The 23,807-nt window shown below is 42.2% G+C and overlaps 1 protein-coding gene across 1 annotated transcript in view; it reads right to left on the bottom strand.

The window, feature by feature from the left end:
• TMX3 (thioredoxin related transmembrane protein 3) overlaps nt 1-23,807 on the bottom strand; it is an 81,275-nt gene that overhangs the window by 36,580 nt on the left and 20,888 nt on the right. Inside the window, exons 3-4 of the mRNA XM_066579500.1 lie at nt 17,515-17,554; nt 14,925-15,048 (exon numbers count right to left, since the gene is read on the bottom strand). Of these exons, the coding sequence (XP_066435597.1) occupies nt 14,925-15,048; nt 17,515-17,554 (164 nt within the window). The remainder of the gene's footprint in view (nt 1-14,924; nt 15,049-17,514; nt 17,555-23,807) is intronic.

Genomic DNA, 23,807 nt, shown 5'->3' with positions numbered 1-23,807 from the left:
CTCACTCACCCATTCATGAATGGATAAGTGAGAGCTGCCTCTGATTGGTGAGGCTGTGACCAATCAGAGGCAGCTCATTCAGCAGGCGGGGATTTTAAATCCCCGGCTGCTGAATACTACAGAGAGCAGTTCAGGAGAACTGCCGCCGGCCGCGGCTGAACTCCGTCTGCCTGGACCGGGTGAGTATATATATATTTTTTGTTTTTACACATTTCTGGATGAATTTCAGGGAAGGGCTTATATTTTTAAGCCCTTCCCGAAAATTCATCGTGAGATCGCCCGCAGCCCATTGCTTTCAATGGAGCCGACTGTATTGCCGGCTCCATTGAATTCAATGCGCTGGACAGCTCCGGACCATTTCTAATGAAACGCGGCTAGGAGCAGTTTTTGCGGGCGATTTTTCGGCCCCGGTCACGCATCCGTCATGCGATCCGCAAATCGCGGGAAAAAACGACCGTGACCGAGGCCTTAAACAACTGGTATTGACCAATTATCTGAACTTTATATCTGACCAGACAGTGCTTATCAGGTCAAGAGAAAGAGGAAGCACCGAAAAGTGTTGCTCCATAAACAACTCGGACAGCCCTACACTTTATAAGATAGTTTCTAGAAATCATGCGAGTACTGAGGGACTGGTCAAAACAGTCAGTTCTCAAAGTTACCAGGGTGATGTTCACTAACTCAGAGTAGCTCGATGCAGGCAAGTAAGACTCCCACCCTGTTAATTATGATATATATCTATCTCTATCTAAAAAAGGACAATTTATGTCCAATCACCCTAAAAGGGCACGTCCATACATTACATGAACTGCCATTGATTTTAATGGCCAGCACATAAAGTTACATTTTCCCGGCAGCAGTCCCTTTATTCATCATAGTAATCACCCTAGTAACTCTATTAAAGCCTCTTAAAAGGTTAAAGTTACTGCATATGAACTCAAGTCTATCAACGTGTTGTCTTGTCCAGGACGATTATTTTCTTCCTCTGTAGACACCAAAAATACTGTACATAAGCTAGGTGATATGGCTAATATTTGCCCATGCTAACTCAACTTATAAACTCGTTGAAGGACATCAGTATTTTTCTCCAGCAACGAAATCTAACTTTTGTCAGTCCGCTCTATAGATGTATAGTTAGTTGTATATCTAGCTATAAGTCTATGTAAAGGCTGCACGATAGGACCTCACAGCAGCTGGGCACTAAGAGATTTGCAACAAACACATTATAGCTATTATAATCTCTTTTATACTCATATTAGTATAGACTAATCTCCAAGCAAGAAGTATTTATCCTCATGTAACATCTGTCACCCTTGGATAGTACAGGATAAATATCACAATCTAAGGCTACAGAAATAGAAGAGATTCCAACAAGTTTCCCGATACAACAGAATAGCACTATTGGAAAGAATATACCTAACTTGTGCATTTTATATACAAAGTACAGCATATGTACTGAAAATCTAACAAGTTTAAAGCAAGATATTAAAACACACAGGTCTTTAGTCGTTTCAGTTCACTGGGTACACCGGATTTAAAGAAAGTCTCTTCCTAGGATCAGCTGGATAAATCACTGTTGATTTAAATACTTAAAAGGGCATTAAATCTATAGCACAAAGCTTAAACCTCCTAATAACAGACACCACTATGATCGAGAAATATCAGTATGTTTCTAAAGGGTTCTCAGACATGACACAAAAACGGCTTTCAAGACTTCCTGACAGTAATCCGACATTACAGTCCGCCATTCTAGGCAGCAATCAAGTATATTCAAGTCAACTGCAAGGTAAAATAAGATAGACTTCAGCATTAGTTTCCCATAAAACCTACAATATTAGAAGAATTCACTTCAAAAAGAATGACCTTGACCCTTCTTACTGCAAAAAGAGTGTGAGGGTTGGCCATGCGGTTTCCAAAAAAAGGTTGTATCAAGAGCACAATGGTCTTCCACTCAGCCTCCCACCCTCTTCCTCTGTACGACTGGCTCACATTCGCGGACACTTGGAGGTCTCCTTGTATGACAGCATTGTATTATTGTATGAATGGACATCCTGCAATGACTGTTGCAGGGGAAATGCCTGGCTGACGGTGGCTTTCCCCGGCCAAATCACTTACGGGTAGTGGTCAATTTATTCACTTGGTTTTAGAAATTTGCTTTAATAGTTGCAGTTTTGTATTTCCTAAACTGCACTTTAATCTCGAATATATATTGGTGCATACATGCAATCAGTCTGATGCACAACCCATTTAACATCCATAGAATGGAATTGCATAAAAGGAGCAGCATGGCAAGCTGCGCATTTCCCATAACTTTAGAAATTCAGAAAAAATGCAGCTCATTATTCTTCACTTTTTAGGTAAACCAAGACACTACTCACAGCTTGATTTCATAGGCTGACTGGGCATGGTGAAACAAGTCAGGTTGGCTGCCTGAGAGAAGAATACCCCCTTAAGGGTGGCCATGGCACCATGTCAGACCTCTTTAACCCCACTAGAATTGATCACGAACAGAGCTTGTCCTACAGGAAAAGGACATTACAGCTTTGGACAAACTAAGCCTGTTCTACTTCAAATGGCTGTAGCTCCAGTACAGTAAGGCTGGGTTCACACTGGGCGGATACCGGGCACAGATCTCGCAGTTTGGCCGCAGCGAAAAACTGAGACTTCCGCCGGGAATCTGCTGCTTAAAAAACCTGTGGCACTTAGCCGCGGGTTTTGAAGCGACGCACGCTTTGGCCGGCGCTCCAATAGAGGGGAGCGCGGCTGCAGCGGAAGAAGAAAAAAAATCAACATGCTGCAGCCAGCGAATCCGTGGCGCAGCGCTGGCTTCTGCCGGCTTTGCCGTCCCGTGTGGACGAGATTTCTGGGCGAATCCGCCCAGTGTGAACCCAGTCTTAGTGCTGCCAACGTACTTTTTGTGTCATTTTCTAGCCACCAAATCTTGGATTTAAAATGACACTAAAGGAATGTGGATAGCACCAACAAACCAGAGCTGCAGCCACTTACAGGAAGGTCAAAAATACTGAATTTGTAGCGGTCATATCTGTGTACACAACATCCCGTACCATAAAATATTACATTAACCCTGCACACTAAATTCAGTATAAAAAAAAATAAATAAAAAGAAAATGCCAACATAGCAGTATCTGTTCATCCCACTTCCCTAAGGGCTCCTTTCCACTGGCGATAGCGATATAGCTGCGAGAAAATCGCACTGTTAAAATCGCATCGCAACGCTGCAAACTCGCAAGCTTTTGCATTGCGATGCGAGAATCTGTTTTGCACTTACACTGTATGGTCAATAGAAAAATGCAAAACGCTGAAACAATCCCCCTGCTGCGATTTTTAATCCTCGCATCGCAGCTTGCCCTTAAACATCACTAGTGGAAAGGCTGTCATAGAACAACATGTGTGGGACTTTCCTGCGAGAGCTCGCACTCTTGCATCGCGCTGAAAACGTGCGATTACCTCGCCAGTGGAAAGGAGCCTTAAGGGTGTCTTCACACTTGCGATATCGCTGCTTTTTTTAATGCAAATGTCAATAAGACTTTCTAATGTTAAAAATGCATTGCACAAAAATCGCAAATCACAAACTTGTGATTTTTGTGTGAGGCATTTTTAACATTGAAAACTCCTATTGACATTTCCATTAAAAAATGCAACGAATTCACGATCGCAGGTGTGAAGACACCCTTAAACAAGAATAACATTTTTTTAAAAAACAAAATAAAAAAAAAACAAAACGCATGTAATAAAAAAAAGTTATCAATAAAAACTACAGGTCATCCTAAAAAACTAAAGCCTCATACTGTTCTGTCAGTGGAAAAATAAAAATGCTGGGGTCTTGGAATGTGGTGACACAAAAAGGCTTTGTAGAAAAAAAACAAAACACAAAAGTTTTTACATTGTAGAAAAGTAATAAAACATAATAAAAGGTCTATAAAATTTGATGTTGTCATAACGGTAAATAACCTGTAAAATAAATTTAGTAGGGGTAGGGGGAATTGGGAGAGTATGTACATAAAAAATAAACATTGTATACTCACTTCCTGCTACGATGCTCCCTAGCCAATGCTCTTCCAGTGCTCCAATCTTCGGTTTACAAGCGTTGCAGCGGAAATATGGGCTGTTGACACCAATAGAAGGCCTGACAGGGCCTTCACTGATGACATTCTGTAAACCCTATGATGACTTCCACATTAAAAGCCCATGTGACATGTTTAAGCCATTAATGACCAAGCACAGTAAATTTACGGCGCTTGGTCCTGAGATTTAATCCCAACCAATAGTAAAAATACGGCAGGGGATTAAAGCCCCTGCAATCAATCAGAAGCAGGTCGGGTTGTCAGCTGTTCGTCACAGCTGAGAACCCGCAGGAGGAGGGAGAAGTGGTTTTTTAACCCCATTCTGCCTCCTCCTTTTTTTAGTACACAGCGCTCAGTGAGTGCTATGTACTAAAGAGTGAAAGTGGAAGTGTTTCTTCTACTACAGGCGTGGCAGTCACGTGATCGCTGGGATTCCCTGGCACAGCAGAGCTAAAGGGTTCTAGCAGACCCCGATCAGCTCTGCTAGTGACCATTGTTACTACAAGAGGATGTTTTCCCTGTAACTGGGGGGCTCTTATAGATGCAGAATGGCCGCGGGACAGACGTTTTTTATTGACTTCAAGGCTGTGTAGGTAGCCTTAAGCCTCATTTGCAATTTTTCTGCCCAAGCCCCTAACTTATCCAGATCCACTTGCAACCACATTCTGTTCTCTTTTGTGGTAATTACTTTAGGCCGGGCTCACATGGTCGGATTCAAATTGTCTAATCCGTTTTTGGCATTCACAGCAAATGCAGGCATTGAAAAGCAAGTATTTTTGCTCACACTCGCAGATATGAATTGTGTATTCTGTGGGCGGAGGGGAAAAAAAAAAGAATCGCAGCATGCTCTATTTTTGTGCGGATGGCCTCCATTGAACTCAATGGAGGCAGTCCAACCCGCAGCCCATACGCAATTAACATTGAAAATGTACTGTGGGTACCTGTGTCATTGGCGATCCACCTCGATCATCTGCAATACAGGTTGGGCTCACAGCTGGAATCTGTTGTGGGCCTCCCGCATGCGGAATCCAGTCCACCCGTGAGAGCCCGGCCTTAACCGTTTTGTATCATCTACAAATATTGAGGTTTTACTGTGTAGTCTTTCTACCAAATATAAATATATTAAAAAGAATAGGGTCGAATACTGACCCCTGTGGTACGCCACTAATAATGGTAGCCTAATCAGAGTATGTACCATTAATAACCACCCTCTGCTATCTATAATTAAGCCAGTTAATTACCACTTACATACATTCTCGCCCAAACCAAGCATTCTCATTTAATATGCGGTACAGTATTAAACGCTTCGGAAAAGTCCAGATACATAAGATCCAATGACTTTCCATGATCCAGTCTAGAACGCACCTCCAAACAGAAGCTGATCAAATTGGTTGGACAGGAGTTACCCATCATAAGCCCCTGCTGATATTGAGTTATACAGCTATTATCCTTGAGGTACTCCAGGATAGCATCTCTTAGAAACCCTCCAAATATTTTACCCATGATAGAAGTAAGACTTACCGAGACTCCGGGTTCAGTTTTCGACCTATTTTTGAATAACGGCACCACATTGCTTATGCGCCAATCCAGTGGAACAGACGCCTGTCACTATAGAGTCCCTAAATATAAGAAACAATGATCTGTCTCTATTACATCGCTCATTTCCCTTAGAACCCGGGGTTGTATGTCATTAGGACCTGGCGATTTGTCCATTTTAATCTCTTTAACCCCTTAAGGACATGGCCTATTTTGAGCATAAGGACACAACGATTTTGGGGGTATTTTCATCTCCACAATTCAAAAGCCATAACTTTTTTAGTTTTCGTCGATACGGCCGTATAAGGGCTTGTTTGTAGCATGGCGAACTGTAGTTTGTATTGGTGTCCTTTTTGGGTACATAGACTATTTTGTAAAAATGTTATTCATTTTTTTATGATAGCAGGGAAAGAAAACACATCAATTCTGCCATTGTTTTTTTCTTTTGTGCAGGTTAGTATGCTTACAATGATACTAAAATATATATATATTCTTAGGTTTTTTCACTTTTCCGCAATAAAAACCCTTTTCCCGGAAATTATATTTTTTTCTAAATGGCTGCATTCAAAGTCCTATAACTTTTTTTATTTTTCAGTGAATGTAGCTGTGTGAGGACTTGCAGCTGTAGTTTTAATGGGTACCATTTTGGGGTGCATACTGCGTTTTTGATCAATTTGTTTGTGGTTTTTAGGATGCAAAATGAAAAAATAAGCATTTTGCCTCAGTTTTTTAGGTTTTTTTCTCAAATGACTTTTGCCGTGCAGGATAAAAAGTGTGTTCAATTTGCTGTTCGAGTCGTTATGGAAATGGCGGTACCAAATATGTAGGATTTCATTTGTTTTACACTAATAGGGTGTAAAAAATGTTTTTTTTAAAACATTTTTCTTTTTTTCTGACTATTTTTATGTTTTTTTTAAGCTTTTTATGTCCCTGTATGGGACTTGTACCATAACACCTATGATCACTATGATAAAGCATTGCAGGACTCCTGTCCTGCAATGCCTTATCACTAGTAATAGCGATCATAGGCAATGGCAAAGCAGGACACCTGTAGCTGGTGTCCTGCTGCCATTGCGACCTGTCGGCCCTCCACAATTAGATCGTGGGGGTCCGATGACGTCGCAGGGGGTGCGCGCTCCCTCTATGAGCCCTCTACATATTGCTATTTACATAGATCACAGTGTGTAAGGAGTTAACAGTGGGGGTTGCTGTCCTGATGCACCCCCGCTGTTGCAGCAGGAGGCATTGTATCAGGTTAAAGGCAGCTCTACACTTCCTAGGTTAAACTAGTGACATTTAGTGGAGATTTAGTTGACTTTATCACTCCAACGCATCTAACATTTTATTTTCTTCTGTGAATACTTTGGAGAAAAAGAACAAAACTATCTATTAGATTTGCTTTCTCCTCATAGCTTTCTACAATTTTTTCCTACATTATTTATTAAAGCGCCAACAAAGCTTTTTACTAGTTATATAACTTAAGAACAGTTTATGGTTAGTTTAACTTTCCTTGGCAGTAAGTTTCTCTGTCTCCACCTTTCCTGCTTTTATCCTCATTTTTTCTTCTCTTACAGGTTTTTAGTACTTCTTTACTGCCTTCTAGTTTTAGTAATTTAAACACTTTCTTTTTGCTATTTATTGTCCTCTTTACATCTTTGTTGTGCCAGATTGATTTTCTCCTATTCCTAACCCTTTTTTACTTCTCACAGTAGGCATTTAAGATTTTTTTTAGCATTTCGCATTTACTGTCTGTATTCTTATTTTTGAGGACATTATCCTAATCAATAATATTAACCCTTTCCAATCCAATTTGTATCCTGGTTTTCCTAGGGGGCTTACTCTTTTTCTGCCATTATACAACGGCGCTATATGCTGGCAAAAGCCAGTACTGCATGAGGTGACACGTTGGATAGGCTCTGACAGCAGAGAGGCTGCAATATACAGTAAGAGAACCCCGACGGGCGTCTTCCAACATCGGAGCTGTACAGCCTTAAATCATGTCTTCAGAGGTCAGACAGTGGATTTGAAAGGGTTAAGCTGATCTGTGAGCTGATCAAACTTTGCCTTCCTAAAGTTTAGTATTTTTGTAGATTCCCGATAAAACTATCTTTTGAAAGATAAGTGGAAATTATATTATAGTCACCATTTGCCAGGTGCCCCCCAACTTGCACCCCTGTTTGTCTATCAGGTCTGTTGGTTAATATTAAGTCCAAAATGTCCATCCTACTAGTTGGTTCTTGAACAAATTGGGTAAGGCAATGATCTTTAGCTATTGACAGAAACCTTTATGAGATCCACAGATTTTGGCTTCCCAGTTTATATCCAGATAAACTCTCCCATAATACTTACCTCATTGTGATTTGCTGCTTCAGCTATTTGCCTCAGACATTACTTACAGTTCGTCACCTTTATTAGTCACTTCTAGCATTAGTCCCAATATAGTTTAGAAGATTTTGGTTATTTTTTATTTTAAAAGTGTATCATTATTAACTATTCTCCCAGTTCTAACCCCACCAACTGCTCCACTCCTATTTCCTTACTTAGTCCCAGGTCACTGTCTACACCATCTCCCTCTCTCTTTTTGGTTTCCTCCTCTCCAGTCCCTAGTCTAAACACTCCTTCAACCTTTTAGCCATCTTCTTCCCTAGCCTTATTCTCATTTGCACAAGGAAAGACTAGAAGCAATGTGATGAAACTGAAAAGGAGGAAATAGATTAGATATTAGAAATAAACTTTCTGACAGTGAGGGTGATCAATGAGTGGAACAGGTTACCACGGGAGGTGGTGAGTTCTCTTTCAATGGAAGTGTTCAAACAAAGGCTGGACAAACATCTGTGTGGGATAATTTAGGAAATCCTTTATTGAGTAGGGGGTTGGACTGAATAACTCTGAAGGTCCTTCCAACTCTACAATTCTATATTTATTCTATAAAGTTTTGGTCACGGGAGGCTCAAACACATATAAAATCAATAAAATTGGAAGGAAAACCCCTTTAAGACAATTTGAGTTCTACACAAAATTTATCTACGAGACATAAATTCAAAATTGACAATGAAAAAGTGACATTTTTGATAGGGTTTCAATGTGACAGTTAGGAAGTTAAAGGAAGTATGAAAACACATTAAACTAAGCTAAATCATGCACATAAGAGGGTTTTCCACGACTTATAGGAACTTCAGATCGGTTATCAAAACTAAGGGAATCCATTTTAACTGAAAAAGTAGTTCTCACACCTATGAGCCAAGTACTAGAGACCGGCTCTCATTTGTCGGTTTGGAAGCTCACGCATTTGATGAGTAGTATATGAGGTCACAGCTGGTCAAGCAGAATTTACATTCTCTATTAGATTAATTAGTTACTTTGGATATTATTTTTTTTCCTTTACTTCCTTTTTTTTTTTCAAAAACAATCCACCATAAACATATAGACAACAAAAGAGCATTTTGGTAGTACATACATAATAAAAATTGCATTTGTTCTCTTATAATCAACACCTTCGCAAACGTTGGCGAAAATTGAAGTCTACTTGTTCTACAAGATAAAACAAGCCGTGTGATGCAGCAAGAGTTAACTGCAGTTTACACTGTAATTACGTATTCCATAATTCTCAGTTTACACTCTGCAAATTTAGCTCACACAATAGAAGCAGATGGTGACATTTCTAGAAAGCGTACAGCTTTGAAAGAGATGGGAGATGCGGATAGAGATTGGTTCCCTTAGATTCCAAAACATCAACACATTATTAAGCGCTAATGTTATTTTAGACACCTGTTTTAGAAATTTGCTTCATAAGATGCAGCTTTGTATTTAAGCAGCACTTTTATTGCTAATATATTGGTGCATACGTACAATCGGCCTTCATCTGGAGCACAGAACTACAGGGCAGAAGGGCACCAGGTCTACTGATTGTTCAGAGGACATAAGTGACAGCCATATTAGGGACCAACACTTCATAAAATGCAGTTAGTGCAATCAGATAATAATCGGAATCTTAAAGGGGTATTCCCCATCATTGACATTTATGGCCATAATCAAGAAAAAGACCAGCCTAAACTGCCGCCATATGCACCCTGTAATCCGGGACTATACAAATTATATATCAAAATGTCGGAAAAAAATAAGGGGCCCATTCCTGTACTTTATTTTAGCATAAATATATTAATTTTAAAAACTATATATGTTTTTTACCCCTAATAAGACGATAAACAAAATGCAACAAAAATAAAATCCTTTTGGTACCTGAAAGAAAAAAAAAAATAGGGCAGTAAAACCACAACATGGGTAAAATCCTAGAAGTGTTTGGCCCTTACGAACAAAAGACTCTGGTCCTTAAGAGGTTCATACCCCGCCAGGATGCGGAGGACATTTCATCAGTTAGTTCGGGGATCCCCCCTTCTCTATGTAAGTGGGGGTCTTGGAGGTAAGAACACTTTATAGAGAATATATGTGACCTATAATTTTTACTAATTAGAAAACTATAGTAAAACATTTTCCATTTTAATTTCAGATTGTATATTTTTTTTACTTCTACTGTGGGGGCGGTCATCTGTTCTGAGCATCTAGAGATGCTTTTACAGCAGCAACCAGCTATTCACATAATGGGCAGGACACACAACTGTCCATCTATATATGTTGCTGCTTATTTGCTTGAACTTGTTGGATATCTGTTTCACTCTTTAGGTGCATTTTGCAAGGTTGTCATTGGCATCTTATTGTGACTGGTAGTTTGACATTTTTTAGTAGAATGTTTACTGCGTAAGCAAATTATAGACATTATTTCTATACATACTCATATAAACGCCTAGTTAACAGGCTGGTTCTAGCAACTACCACTAGAGGGAGCATACTGCATTCTATTATACACCCAACTCTAAAAAGCACAGCACACTGCCTCTAGTGGCAGCAGGCCAGCACACTGCGGAAGACTTACTTACACCAGCATTTTATATGCGAGTCTAATTAATGTTTGCTCTGGCATGAAATGCAACAAATGTATTAAGAGGCGGAAACCTATTCATACATTTGCCACATCTTTGGGATGTACATATGCAACATCAACCACGGGCGGGAATAGATATCAGATATAATTTAGGCCAGTTTCTGGCATAACTTGTAAATCTGACAGGCTGCCATGCAACCTAACATTAGGCCCCACCCACTTTTTTTTTGTTAAAGTGGCAGTGCTGCAATAAAATAGCAAAAAGAAACCGGATTTAAACTGTGTAATAACTATACCTCAGTATTTTTCTGTTCTATGTCTACATAATAGATTTAAAAATTCAGCATCAGAAAAAATGAGCTCCAAGTACCACAAACTTAGATTAAGAAATTATTCTTAAAAGGAGTTTTCTCAGGCAAAATACTATGGGGGACCTAATTTCAGGATACGTTATCAATAGAGTCATTCTATGTCAAGTGAACTAAAACAAGAAAAAGACCCCACCATCATATCTCAGATTTTGTTCAAAATGTGCGCATTACACGTCCAAAAGCAATTTCCCAAAGTTTTAGGTTACTACAGCTAATGGTTTAGGGGGGGTCTTCTGAAAGAGCGCGAACAACAATGAATAAAATGGCATTTTTTAGCTATCAATAAATTTGGAACTACGTGATCATAAAAGCTAAAAATTGGAGGTCCTGCACAACGTTTTATGCCACATTTAATGGTTACATTGTGAACTTTTCTGGTTCCAAAGCTAGCTTGAAAACTTTGATCGAAGGATGCAGAAGGAAATTTGAGCCAGGGTTTGGGCCAGTGTAGCATTTACCCAAAAGATGATACAAACCTGATATTTGGACCATGTATTATACTGGTGGCAGTCACTATTCTGCTGGATTTTCAGCTCCTGAAGGACCTACAGGCATTTCACAGCAATCCATCAAATATGTCATTGTTTACAAAAATTATAAAAGTTATCACTTTTCAAGCTTAATTATAAAAGAGTCAGCTTAATTTTTTTCTTACTGATACAATGTGAAAGAATATTTTTCTCTATTAGATTAGTAAGTTTTCATTTTGCAATGCCACCTATGGTGTGGTTATAATCTCTGTCAAAGTATGGGGGGTTTTATGCGCGCACAAAGCTTAAAATTCCCTTGGTGACGAAGCCCATTTTGCACCTTTTTTCATAGTCTAATTCCTAGAGCCATAACTTTTTAATTCTTCCGTTCACATAACCATACAAGGGCTTTTTTTTGTGGGACGAGTTGTACTTTTTTATGGTACCAATTCTTGATCCATCCGACGTTTTGATCGCTTTCTATTCGGTTTTTTTTTAAGTTGCGATAGGCAAAATTAGCTATTGTTGCCATTTTTTTTGTATTTTGTATTTTTATTAATGACGTGGTTTAATAATGCACTAATTTTTTTCTCTAGGTCATTACAAACGCAGCGATACCACTAGAACTAACTAACAATGCCATTAAGCTTGGGGGTTTAACTCAGGAACCATTAGCTGTAGGAACCTAAAACTTTGGGACATTTCTTTTGATATCATGGGCATGTAATACACAAATTTTGAACAAAATCTGAAATATGAAGGTGGGAAGCATTAGACCACTTGGAATGGAATGACTCAATAGTTGACCGGACAGGGTCTGGCGTTTCGGACTTCAGCTGATCAAGCACCTGCTGTCACCATCACTACACATAGGAGTCAGAGCAGAAGCTGCTGCTCCAACCCCAGTATAGTGGCTCCGACCCCAGTGTAGTGGCCATTGCTTGTAACTGCAGGTGCAGCTGTCATTGTAATCAAGAAGGCTACTGAATGACAACAAATGATGCCATTTCTGCAATATAGAATGAAAACTATTTGATTATTTAGAAGCAATAACTTTGTAAATACTAGCACAATCTCAGGCACAATGAGATTCCGCACCAATTCAAACCAATAGAGCATCCGCATGTCCGCACAAAAATAGGGCATGCTGCGTTTTTTTTGCGAGCGGAAAATCGCAGCATACTCTATTTTTGCATGGATTCCGCGTGGATGGCTTCCATTAAAGTCAATGAAAGCTGTCCATCCCGCAGCCCTTCCGCAATTGGCATTGCAGAAAGGTCGCGGATCTAGCGTCTTCATTAGGCGATGACGCGGGAAAAGCATGCGTTTAAAAAAAATCTGAACTGTGCATGTCTGACGGCGAGCCGTGTAGACCATCCGCAGTACAGAAGAGAAGATTAAATGACAGGTATGCAGGGGTCACCGGCCTGGAACAGGGTTGGATTCCACTGCGGGCTACCGGTGTACTGGTGTATCATGTCACCACCGGAAGTAAAGGCGCCATAATACACCTGATTCACGCCCCCCTTACTGATTGGCTGCGGGCGGAGGACTGAGGCGAGTCTGGGAGCGCCGGCACAGGCAGCACAGGGCCTGGCCAGCAGCCCCGGTGTAGTGGACAGCGCCGAGGCAAGGAGTGCTGGGACAGAGGACAGCAGCGGCAGAGGCTGAGGCGCAGGAGGAGAGCGCACCAAAACTGTGAGTGGGGGAGGCGAGGTCGCTATGGGAAGTCACAATTACGCTGGGGGAGGTCGCTATTACGATAGGGGCGGGTCGCAATTACACTGGGGGCCGCTGTGGGATGTCGCTGTTACGCTGGGGTTCGCTATTACACTGGGGGCCAGGGTGGCTATTACACTGGGGGCCGCTGTGGGGGTCGCTGTTACGCTGGGGGCGGCTGTGGGATGTCGCTGTTATGCTGGAGGCCGCTGTTACGCTGGGGGCTGCTGTGGGGGGTCGCTATTATGCTGGGGGCGGCCGTTATATCGTTGGGGGCCGCTGTGGGGGGGGGGGGGGGTCGCTAGTACGCTGCGGGCGGTTGCTATTGCGCTGGGGGCCGTGGGGGGGGGGGGGGTATGTCGCTATTACGCTGGGTGCCGCTGTGGGAGGGTTGCTCTTATTGCTGGGGGTCACTATTATTGCTGGGGGCTGCTGTGGGGTGTATCTATTTCACTGGGGGCCGCTGTGGGGTGTCACTATTATCACTGTGGTATGCTTGCATGTGTCCTCCTCCCTCGATGTCTCCTCGGTGCGCATATTAACTTTTTCCATAACACTTCTGCTCTATGCAGCAGGTTGCTGAAATTGCTGAATAGGGCAGAAGTGTTGTGGAAAACGTTAATATGCCCTCGGTACTGGTGTATTATGTCACCACCGGAAGTAAGGGGTGGCGACATAATACACCTGATTCACGCTCCCCTTACTGATTGGCTGCGGGCGGAGGACTGAGGCGAGTCTGGGAGCGCCGGCACAGGCAGTGCAGGGCCTGGCCAGCAGCCCCGGCGTAGAGGACAGCGCCGAGGCAGGGAGAGCTGGGATAGAGGACAGCAGCAGAGTCTGAGCTGCAGGAGGAGAGCGCACCACAACTGTGAGTGGGGGAGGGGAGGCCGCTATGGGAAGTCACTATTACGCTGGGGGTGTGTGTGGCCGTTATGCTGTGGGCCGGTGCTGGGGGGAGGGGGGTCGCTATTACGCTGGGGGCTGATGTAGGGGGGGGGGGGGTTGCTGTTACGCTGGGGGCTGCTGTGGAGGGTTGCTGTTATGCTGGGGGCTGCTGTGGAGGGGTCGCTGTTACAGTAGGGTTCGCTATTACGCTGGGGGCCGCTGTGGGGTGTCGCTATTATCACTGAGGTATGATTGCATGTGGTGGAAATGGGCAGGGCTGTTTCAAAATAGACAGCGTGCAGATTTTGACTGCTTTTTGGATGCAGAAATGCTGCAGAAATTTTCCACAGAAATTTCCGCAGAGGACATTTCTGCAGTATTTTGCATCCAAAAAGGAGTCAAAATCTGCACCCTGTCTATTTTGAAGTGGCCCTGTCCTTTTTACAACGACGGGTCTCTAAAAGGTTCGCCATCACTGATCTAGATCATCTCTATCGACTGGGAGGACACTTCTTACTTTCTATATTCACCTAAATAAACTAAAGACTATAAATTATACAGTTATAATGAAAGATTAATTTTCATGTTTCTAATTGTGGGACAAGAGCCTCCAATCACCAGCAGTAACTGTGATAGGAGTTTATGACCCCCCCCCCCAGTGAAGAGCCTGCGTGGTACAGACCAGGCACTTTCATCATACAAGAAGTTCTGGTGACTAAATTAGTGACTTATTGACAGTGCTCAAAACACGACTGAAGAGAAACACTCTAGGAATTTTCCAGCAGAAAGCAGTAACTAACCGAGGTAATACCGTACTAGCTGACTTATGTATACGGGGGGACTAAATTACATAATGAAAGGAAAAAAAGAATCACCAAAGTGGCCCTTTAAGAAATGTATTCAAAATGTAGACACTTACTTGAATGAACTGTTGCATCCATCTTTCCGACTCTCACAGGTGAACCGCTTGACCTCATCTCACTGCCAACCTCATTCCAAACAGGCTCAAGTTTCTTGCAGTGGCCACACCAAGGTGCATAGAACTAGGGCAAGAAAACTTAGTTCATGAATACAATTTCTCTACATAACTGTTGAGAGTCTGAAGGGGGTTTTAAAAAATTTTTAAGCTACTTTTTACTGGAATATCCGTTAATATAATAAGCTCTAAAATCACTGGATTTTTTTCTTTTTAGCACAAATAAGGTAATGAATTGTAAAGACATACAGATTTAGCATTCATGAATTTAAGGGCTTATTTACAGGAGCGTATATCGGCTCTCTCTCACTGCAAACAGCCGGAAAGGAGCAGAGAGGCAGTGAGTCGGTGAGGGGGACCAAAGGGGGAAGACAGCTCAGATGGTAGCGTAAATCGTCCGGCCGTGAAAATGGCAGCCGATATACGCTCCTGTGAATAAGCCCTTAAGTTGATTTCAAGAAGTTGGCCGCTTTTAAGAATGCTTTTTTTGGTCCCTTCAGAAATAAGAGGATTGCCAGGTAACCTGATCCTGGTACCCCTCCCCCATACCCCAGTGATCTGAAGTAATATTTCAAGCAACAAGTGTTGAATTGCTCTGTGGTAACACCACAGGGGAAATTAAATTTTTTCCACTTGTAAGTGCCAAATATAATCAATGGCTTGTCCATGTATTTTCCACAAAAAACTGGCTCAGTGTGCATAAAAGAGGACATACTTCCCTGCCTCGCTGATTACATTCTGCTCCCCACTCATCTTCACTTCTGGGTGGGGAGTGAAGACATCAGGACACCTGAGCCAGTAATTAGCTGGAGTGGTCACACGGCCCTGGTGTCGATGACATAATCCAGAAGTGAAGACAAGGGAGGACTGGACACATGTGAAATGAAAGTGGTGGAAAAGTGGGGAAGATAAGTATATCTTTCTCCTATATTACTACTGTACACAGCCTGTTTTGGGGGTGGGGGAAAGTCTCCACGGAAAACCCCTTTAAGACCTTCACGACCAAGGGTTATTGATGCTCTTGTGTCGGGGTCATATCCTGCAGTTCGGGTATTCCCACTTTCATTTGTAACTTTTGTTTTTCTGGTGACATATCTACATGAGGGCCTGTTATTTGCATGACAAGTTGTATTCTTTAATGGTAACATTTAACAGACCATATGGTGTATTAAAAAAAGAATTTCTAAGTGGGGCAAAGGGGAAAAGACCTAATTGAGGATGGGGTTTAATTTTACAATGTTCACTGTGCAAAAAAATGACATGTTATCTTTATTCTGTGGGTCAGAACAATCACAGTGATACCAAATTTATATAGTTTTTATGTAGCATTTCTTTATAAAATAAAATACCTTTTCTTAATAAAAAACAGTTGCTATCTGTCGTCATCTTCTACCCCCACCACACTCCCATTTATTTTATTTTTCCATCAACAGGGGGCTGTAGTTTTTATTGCTACCATTTTGGTGTACATACAACTTTTTGATAGCTTTTTGTGAAATGTATTTCTTGGAAATGAGGTGACAAAAAATAAAAAAGCACAATCCTGGTATTGAGCCCTTTTTTTTTTTTTTTTTTAACGGCGTTCACCTTATGGGGTTATTAATGTGATATTTTAATAAACTAGACCTTTATAGATGCAGTGCTACCAATGTTTACTTTTTTAATTAATTGATGTGACACCTGGGAAAATTGTTTTGTTTTTTTTTTAAACTTAATATTTTTAATTTTCTGTAACAATTAAAAAGTCTTATTTAATTTATTTTTACTTTTATTTTTGTCTCAATAGGGGACTTGAACTTGCGATCATTTGATTGCTTATTCAGTGTAATGCAATAATGTATTTTAACAGCTGTCCTATTAAGATGTGATATGTCTTAATAGGCAAATAATCATTGATACCCAGACATGTAAATGTCCCGATTGAGCGAGATTGTCGCTCGAATGGGATATTTAAAAGCTGCTGTCAGAACTGACTGCGACAATTAACTCCCCAAGGACGCAGCCCCTTTTTTTTCCTTCCAAATTTTATCAACTATCATAACTCAATGTAGCTTGTTTTTTGTGGGAGGAGTTGTATTTTTTAACGGTACTATGTAATGTACCATATAATATACTAAAAACATTTTTTTTTAATTCTAAGCAGGGTAAAATGGGAAAAAAAAGCGCAATTTCGCCATCTTGAGGGGGCGGGGGGGGGGGGGGGGTGCTTCTACAGTGTACACACTCCAGCAAAAACAACATGATAACTTTGTTCTGTGAACCAGTACAATTAAAGAAATACTAAATTTATTTAGTTTTTTTTCTGCTGTACTACTTTTAAAAAATAAAATCTTAAGAAACAAATAAATTAATAAATTAGTTTGTCACTATCTTCTGACCGCCAGAACTTACATTTTTTCATTCACATAGTGGTGTGAGGGCTTTTTTTGAGGAGCATCCTGCACCTTCTATTGGTACCATTTTGGAGTACATACAGACAGAAATGAAATGAGAATATGTACATTTTACATAAATTGAAGTTAAGACGACTTACATCGACGAGCCACACATCGTCTTGTCTGGTTTCTTTGAAACTACAAAAAGAAACAAAAAAAAAACAGTAAACGGCAGTTCCTTACAATAATCATAAGAGCTGGAACATATAAACTTCACTTCTATTCGATTCTACGGATAAAAAGTTCCCCTCCTCTGAAGGAATACGTATTAAAGGGGTTGTCCCGAGGCAGCAAGTGGGTCTATACACTTCTGTATGGCCATAATAATGCACTTTGTAATATACATTGTGCATTAATTATGAGCCATACAGAAGTTATAAAAAGTTTTTTACTTACCTGCTCCGTTGCTGGCGTCCTCGTCTCCATGGTGCCGACTAATTTTTGGCCTCCGATGGCCAAATTAGCCGCGCTTGCGCAGTCCGGGTCTTCAGCAGTCTTCTATGGAGCCGCTCGTGCCAGAGAGCGGCTCCGTGTAGCTCCGCCCCGTCACGTGCCGATTCCAGCCAATCAGGAGGCTGGAATCGGCAGTGGACCGCACAGAAGAGCTGCGGTCCACGAAGACAGAGGATCCCGGCGGCCATCTTCAGCGGTAAGTATTGAAGTCACCGGAGCGCGGGGATTAAGGTAAGCGCTCCGATAAACTTTCTTTACTTCCCTGCATCGGGGTTGTCTCGCGCCGAACGGGGGGGGGGGGTTGAAAAAAAAAAAAACCCGTTTCGGCGCGGGACAACCCCCTTAAATAGAGATGAGCGAGCATACTCGTCCGAGCTTGATGCTCGTTCGAGTATTAGGGTGCTCGAGATGCTCGTTACTCGAGAAGAGCACCACGCGGTACTCGTCTCGATTAAACGAGCACTGATCATTGAATTCAATGGAGCCGGCAATACAGCCGGCTCCATTGAAAGCAATGGGCTGCCGGCGATCGCGGGATGAATTGTCGGGAAGGGCTTAAATATATAAGCCCTTCCCTGCAAAAATAAAAAATATATATATACTCACCTTGTCCCGGCAGACGGAGTTCAGCGCGGCTGGCCTGCAGTGGGTGTGAGTCAGACATGCCCCTGATTGGCTCAGCGCTGAGCCAATCAGAGGCAAATCTCACTCACACCCATTCATGAATTCATGAATGGGTGAGTGAGTGTTGCCTCTGATTGGCTCAGCGCAGCTCTCAGCTGAATGACAGCAGTTCAGCACCACAGTGCAGGGGACAGCAGGAGAACACGCGGCTGTGCCCCGGCAGCTGAAGGGAGGTATCTATTTTTTTTTGTTTTTTAAATCACTTTTAATTCATTTCCAGGGAATGGCTTATATGTAAAGTCCTTCCCCGAAAAAGAATTCAGGTGTGCCAGCGGACCATTGTCTTCAGCAGCAGCGGCTCCATTGAAGAGAATGCCTGCATTTTTATTCTTTTTTACACTAAAATCTTTCTTTTTCAGGTAAGGGCTTATGTTTTTAAGCCCTTCCCGAAAATTCATCCCGCGCTCGCTGGCAGCCCATTGCTTTCAATGGAGTCGGCTGTATTGCCGGCTCCATTGAATTCAATGGGCTAACATTGTTCTTCTCTGCCACAGCTGTTACAGCTGTGGCAGAGGAGAACGATCGTTATGCTGACAGTGCGGGGGGGAGGGGGGGTCCTCACTCTTGCCACTATTGTGGCTTAATAGTGAGACCTCAGAGCCCGAAATGCAGCCCTGCATGTTGCTCCTCGCCTGCCCTATCCATTTCTGTGTTTTTTACATGACTTTGGTGATTTGATAAGATTTTCACAAATGAAAACCTTAGCGGAGCACCAGTCATATACAAAAATGCTCGAGTCTCTCATTGACTTCAATGGGGTTCGTTACTCGAAACGAACTCTCGAGCATCACTGAAAGTTCGACTCGAGTAACGAGCACTCGAGCATTTTGGTGCTCGCTCATCTCTAGTATTAAACTGAATATTATTCACTGTCTGTCATTGGTAGCTATAGAACACGGGCTTTTCCACCAAATATGTGTCATGGTACGGTCTAGAAAATTCATCACAATCAATGATTCTGATCCATGTTCCACACTATACTTTCCCTTTTTCAATAGGATTTAAAGCCCTTTTCATACATGACAGTAGAGCGCATGAACATTATAGAGGAGGGTTTCCTTGCTCAAAAATGATTTCTTTGAGCCAGAGAAAGTCACAAAGAGCTCTAATACACACAATCGGCCAAAAATGAATGGCTGTCGTGTTAGTAAATTTATCCCGTTGCGGCTGGTTTTAGGAGTCAAACCCACGGAGACCAGATAAATCGCAGGACTGGCTTCCATTTAACAAAAAGCGGTCTTCATCACAGGCCCAAATTCGCGCGACCAAGGAACACTTTACATAAAATTTAGTGAAATGAAAAAAAAAAAAGATTGTATTCAAAAGGGGAATCCTAAAAATTCATATTGATGGCAACTAAATTAAAGGGGTTGTCTCGCGGCAGCAAGTGGGGTTATACACTTCTGTATGGCCATATTAATGCACTTTGTAATATACATCGTGCATTAAATATGAGCCATACAGAAGTTATTCACTTACCTGCTCCGTTGCTAGCGTCCCCGTTGCCATGGTTCCGTCTAACTTCGGTGTCTTCTTGCTTTTTTAGACGCGCTTGCGCAGATGCATCTTCTCCCTTCGGCTGGTCTTGGAAGCATCTGCGTTTTGGCTCCGCCCCCTTGTACGCATCATCGCGTAGCTCCGCCCCATGACGTGTGCCGGTTCCAGCCTCCTGATTGGCTGGAATCGGCACGTGACGGGGGCGGAGCAGGGGATAGGGTGAGCGGTCCCCGGGCCCGTGAGCACCACTATCCATTGGATTACTGTGATCACGAAAAAGTTCAAAAAAGTTAAATAAAGTTAAAGTTTCACCTCCCCATACGGATCGAATCCATGAGGGAAGGTGAAAATACTCATCCCCATCCTCCACAATCTCCAGCGGTGATATGGTCCTTCTATGACCTTACGTCATCTTCTGAGCACAGAGGGTCTTGCACCCCAGGATATTTAAAATCCCTTTGCTCCCGGCTAGCAAGTGTAGCCGACAGCAGAGAGATATCACCAGGGACCGCTGTATGCACTTCCCGGTCACATGATCACTGTTATTCAATGGATAACAACGATCATGTAAAGTTAAAAAAAAGTTTCATTTCCCCTCATGGATCATATCTATAAGGGAGGATGAAATTACGTACCCAAGGCCCCCAGATTTATCCACAAACCTTACGCCGGACTTCTCTGCATGAGTCTGTTGCCAAAATGGCGGACGCATGTGCAAAAGCAGTGGATTGCCCTGGTAATTTAAAATCTCCTGGCTACCAAACGTAGCCGAGAGCCTGAAGATTTCACAGGGAGTTGTGGTACGCGGTCCCTGGTAAGACGAAAAAAGTGAAAATTTCACCTCCAGTCATGGATCTGAACCATGAAGGGAGGAGAAATTACTTATCCAAGGCCTCCGGCGGGTTCTCTGCCTCGCCCATTGGAAAAACGGCAGATGCAAGTGCAGAAGCTGGGGAGGGCCCAGAAAAGTTAAAATCTCTACTAAAGGTAGCCGAGAGCTTGGAGCAGTGACCGAGGGCTGCAGTGAGTGGTCTCTGGTCATGTGATTAACGTTATCCAATGGATAACGGCTGTCACGTAAAAGTTAAAACCGGTTGAATTTCAATGCGCCTTTGGGTATGGGCCCCATTGTGCATATGGATATAATATAAGTGCCACAGTGGGTATGTTTCTGAACACATGACAAACAGGGGTATCTATTTTGGGGTGAAAGTCTTCATTTTCATGTGCGCTTTAAAATGACATACTTGCAAAAATATGAAATTTTATTTTTTCTCCTCTAAATTGCATTAACTCTTAAAAAAAAAAATCTATGGGGTCAAAATACTCCTGACCCCCCTCAGTGAATATATTTAGGGGGTTTAGTTTTTAAAATGGGGTTAGTTCTGGGGGTATCTATCATTCTGACACCTATGAGCCTTTGCAATCTTGGCTTGGTGCAAGAAAACAAAATAGTCCTCAAAATGTTAAAAATCAATGTTAAATTTGTACGTTTCCTAAATGGTTAAAAATAAACACTAAAGTTTTTGAAATGTGCTCCCAGAACAAAGTAAACGGATGGAAATATATATCCTATCAAAAATTTGTACGGTATGTTTGCATATATTTGAGATATTACAGTTGAAAATGTGAAAAATTAATATTTTATCAAAATTTTCCCAATTTTGGCACTTTTAATAAATATACATAAATTCTATAGGTCTGTTTTTACCACCTAAATGAAGTACAACATGTGGCGAAAAAACAATGTCAGAATCACTTGGATATGCAAACCTTTACGGAGTTATTCTAAGTTAAAGTGACAGATGTCAGATTTCCAAAATTTGGCTCCGTCACTAAGACGCAAACAGGTTTCGTCACTAAGGGGTTAACTTACAGAATTACAGGACCTTTCTGGAGGGTAATAAGCCCATTAGTGGTCTTATTCCCAGTCATAGGTTGGCAATCCAAGTTTGGCAGACCTGATACTGCTCTTTGGTTATCTAATATAGGAAGGTTCCTAATATAGTCATAGCTTGTTCACTTACATCATCTACTGGGTTCCAAATTTTGTGAGAGCCACATGTGTCCACCGCGTTGCACTTGTTTGAGGGTGAAGCATTTCTTTCCTTTGAGCAGATGCCTCGCACTGGTTTTTATAGGTACCTCCAACTGAGGTATGCAGTGGCCACTCAGTTCCCATTCCCCGGACAGTTAGTGTCTATATCCCCTAATTAGAAGCTTCAGGACTCATCTGGCCTAATCTCTGCACTGTACACGTTGTTAAAGCCAAGATTTCCCTGTAGTCATTGCCAGCTAAGGCTAAATGGCAAAATCTAATTCTGTCCTTGTCTGATGCGATATGGAGAGATATGTTTTTACTGCCGCTAACAATAAATTGATTCAAATGCATATTATACATTAGAGTTAATAAACGCAGATGCGATTATATAAAATGTGTAGACTGTTACAGATGTCAGAATTCTCATGTCGACTTTTGGCTTCTTATCTGGGATTGTAGTGTTGAGGCAGTTTTGGTCCGAGGTTGTGGGAACTTTGCCAGAGGTGATGGCGACTCCTCTAGATTTTACCCCTGAAATATGACTCTTTCGCCTACTAGACTAGGAGCTGCGGAGACATCATAACAGGATCATCCTTAAGCCGCCTTCACACTGGCGAGAAAACTATGTGAGATTTGTGCGTTGCGGGACGCACGAATACGAACCCCGTTCTTTTGAATGAGGTCATACACATGAGTGAAGTTTTAGAAAAAATGAGTTTAAAAAAAAAAAAAAGAAAAAAATTCATACTGGGTCCAAAAAGAGAGCGCACTTAGGAATAAAAACAGACGGTACCCCGCAGTCAAAACATTGCCTCCTCCGCTTCCCTTATTAGTCACAGCAAGCTCCCACCCGGCCGCCAATCCTTCCAGCACTGTCCTCCCACATTCCAGCATACAACTTCTGCTGACGTGAAGCAAAATACATAAGCAGGCCCGCTACAGCTAGTAGCTTCTGGTTCTTGCATTTTTTTGGGGCAGAAGGTAAATCCCAGATGTGAACGGAACCTTATACATTTATGGTTTTCTGTTCCATCATAGAAGTAATATGGAAAGTATAGCGTGCTGCAGTCACACAATGGACACAAAAAGCGGTAAATGGACCCTGTTGACTTAATAGGGCCAGTCATGGTGTCCATCATTTAGGAGAAAAAACAAAAAGCAGCATGCAGAGCCTTTTCTCTGACCCCTCTAAGGGCTCCTGTCCACGGATGATGATTCACGCTGTCTGAAGCTTTCCATAGCGTTGCTATTGAAAGCGCAGCACCGGTGTCCACGAGCGGAGAATCATAGCGATTCTCCACTCGTGGGATTTAAATCGCGGCATGCCGCGATTCTCCGTGGTGAGCCTATCTGTTACAAAGGCTCACCGCAGAGACCTGACAGCTCTCCCCCCTCGTCCCCTGCAGCGAAATATTGCTAGTGGGGGACGATATTCCGCCTCGGCCGTGGACAGGGGGCCTGACAGTCTGCGACAGAGGCTGTGAACAGAGCTTCAGAAATAAGGACATTTACTGCTCTGCATCCTTCCGTTTACGTCCATACAGACGATCTTACAGATTTATGGATCCCACTGGCTGTCAAAGCATAATGGATACCTGATAAGAAGGTGTCAACACAATTACTTTCTATTGATTATCGTGATATTGCTTTTTGTCATTCTGAGGGCTCATTCACACAGCCATGGTTTCACCACATATTATGTGAAGGATGCACGCC

Source organism: Eleutherodactylus coqui, chromosome 9 (genome assembly GCF_035609145.1).
Source record: "Eleutherodactylus coqui strain aEleCoq1 chromosome 9, aEleCoq1.hap1, whole genome shotgun sequence".
Taxonomy (NCBI): Eukaryota; Metazoa; Chordata; class Amphibia; order Anura; family Eleutherodactylidae; genus Eleutherodactylus; species Eleutherodactylus coqui.
This window is presented reverse-complemented; position numbering and strand designations above follow the sequence as displayed.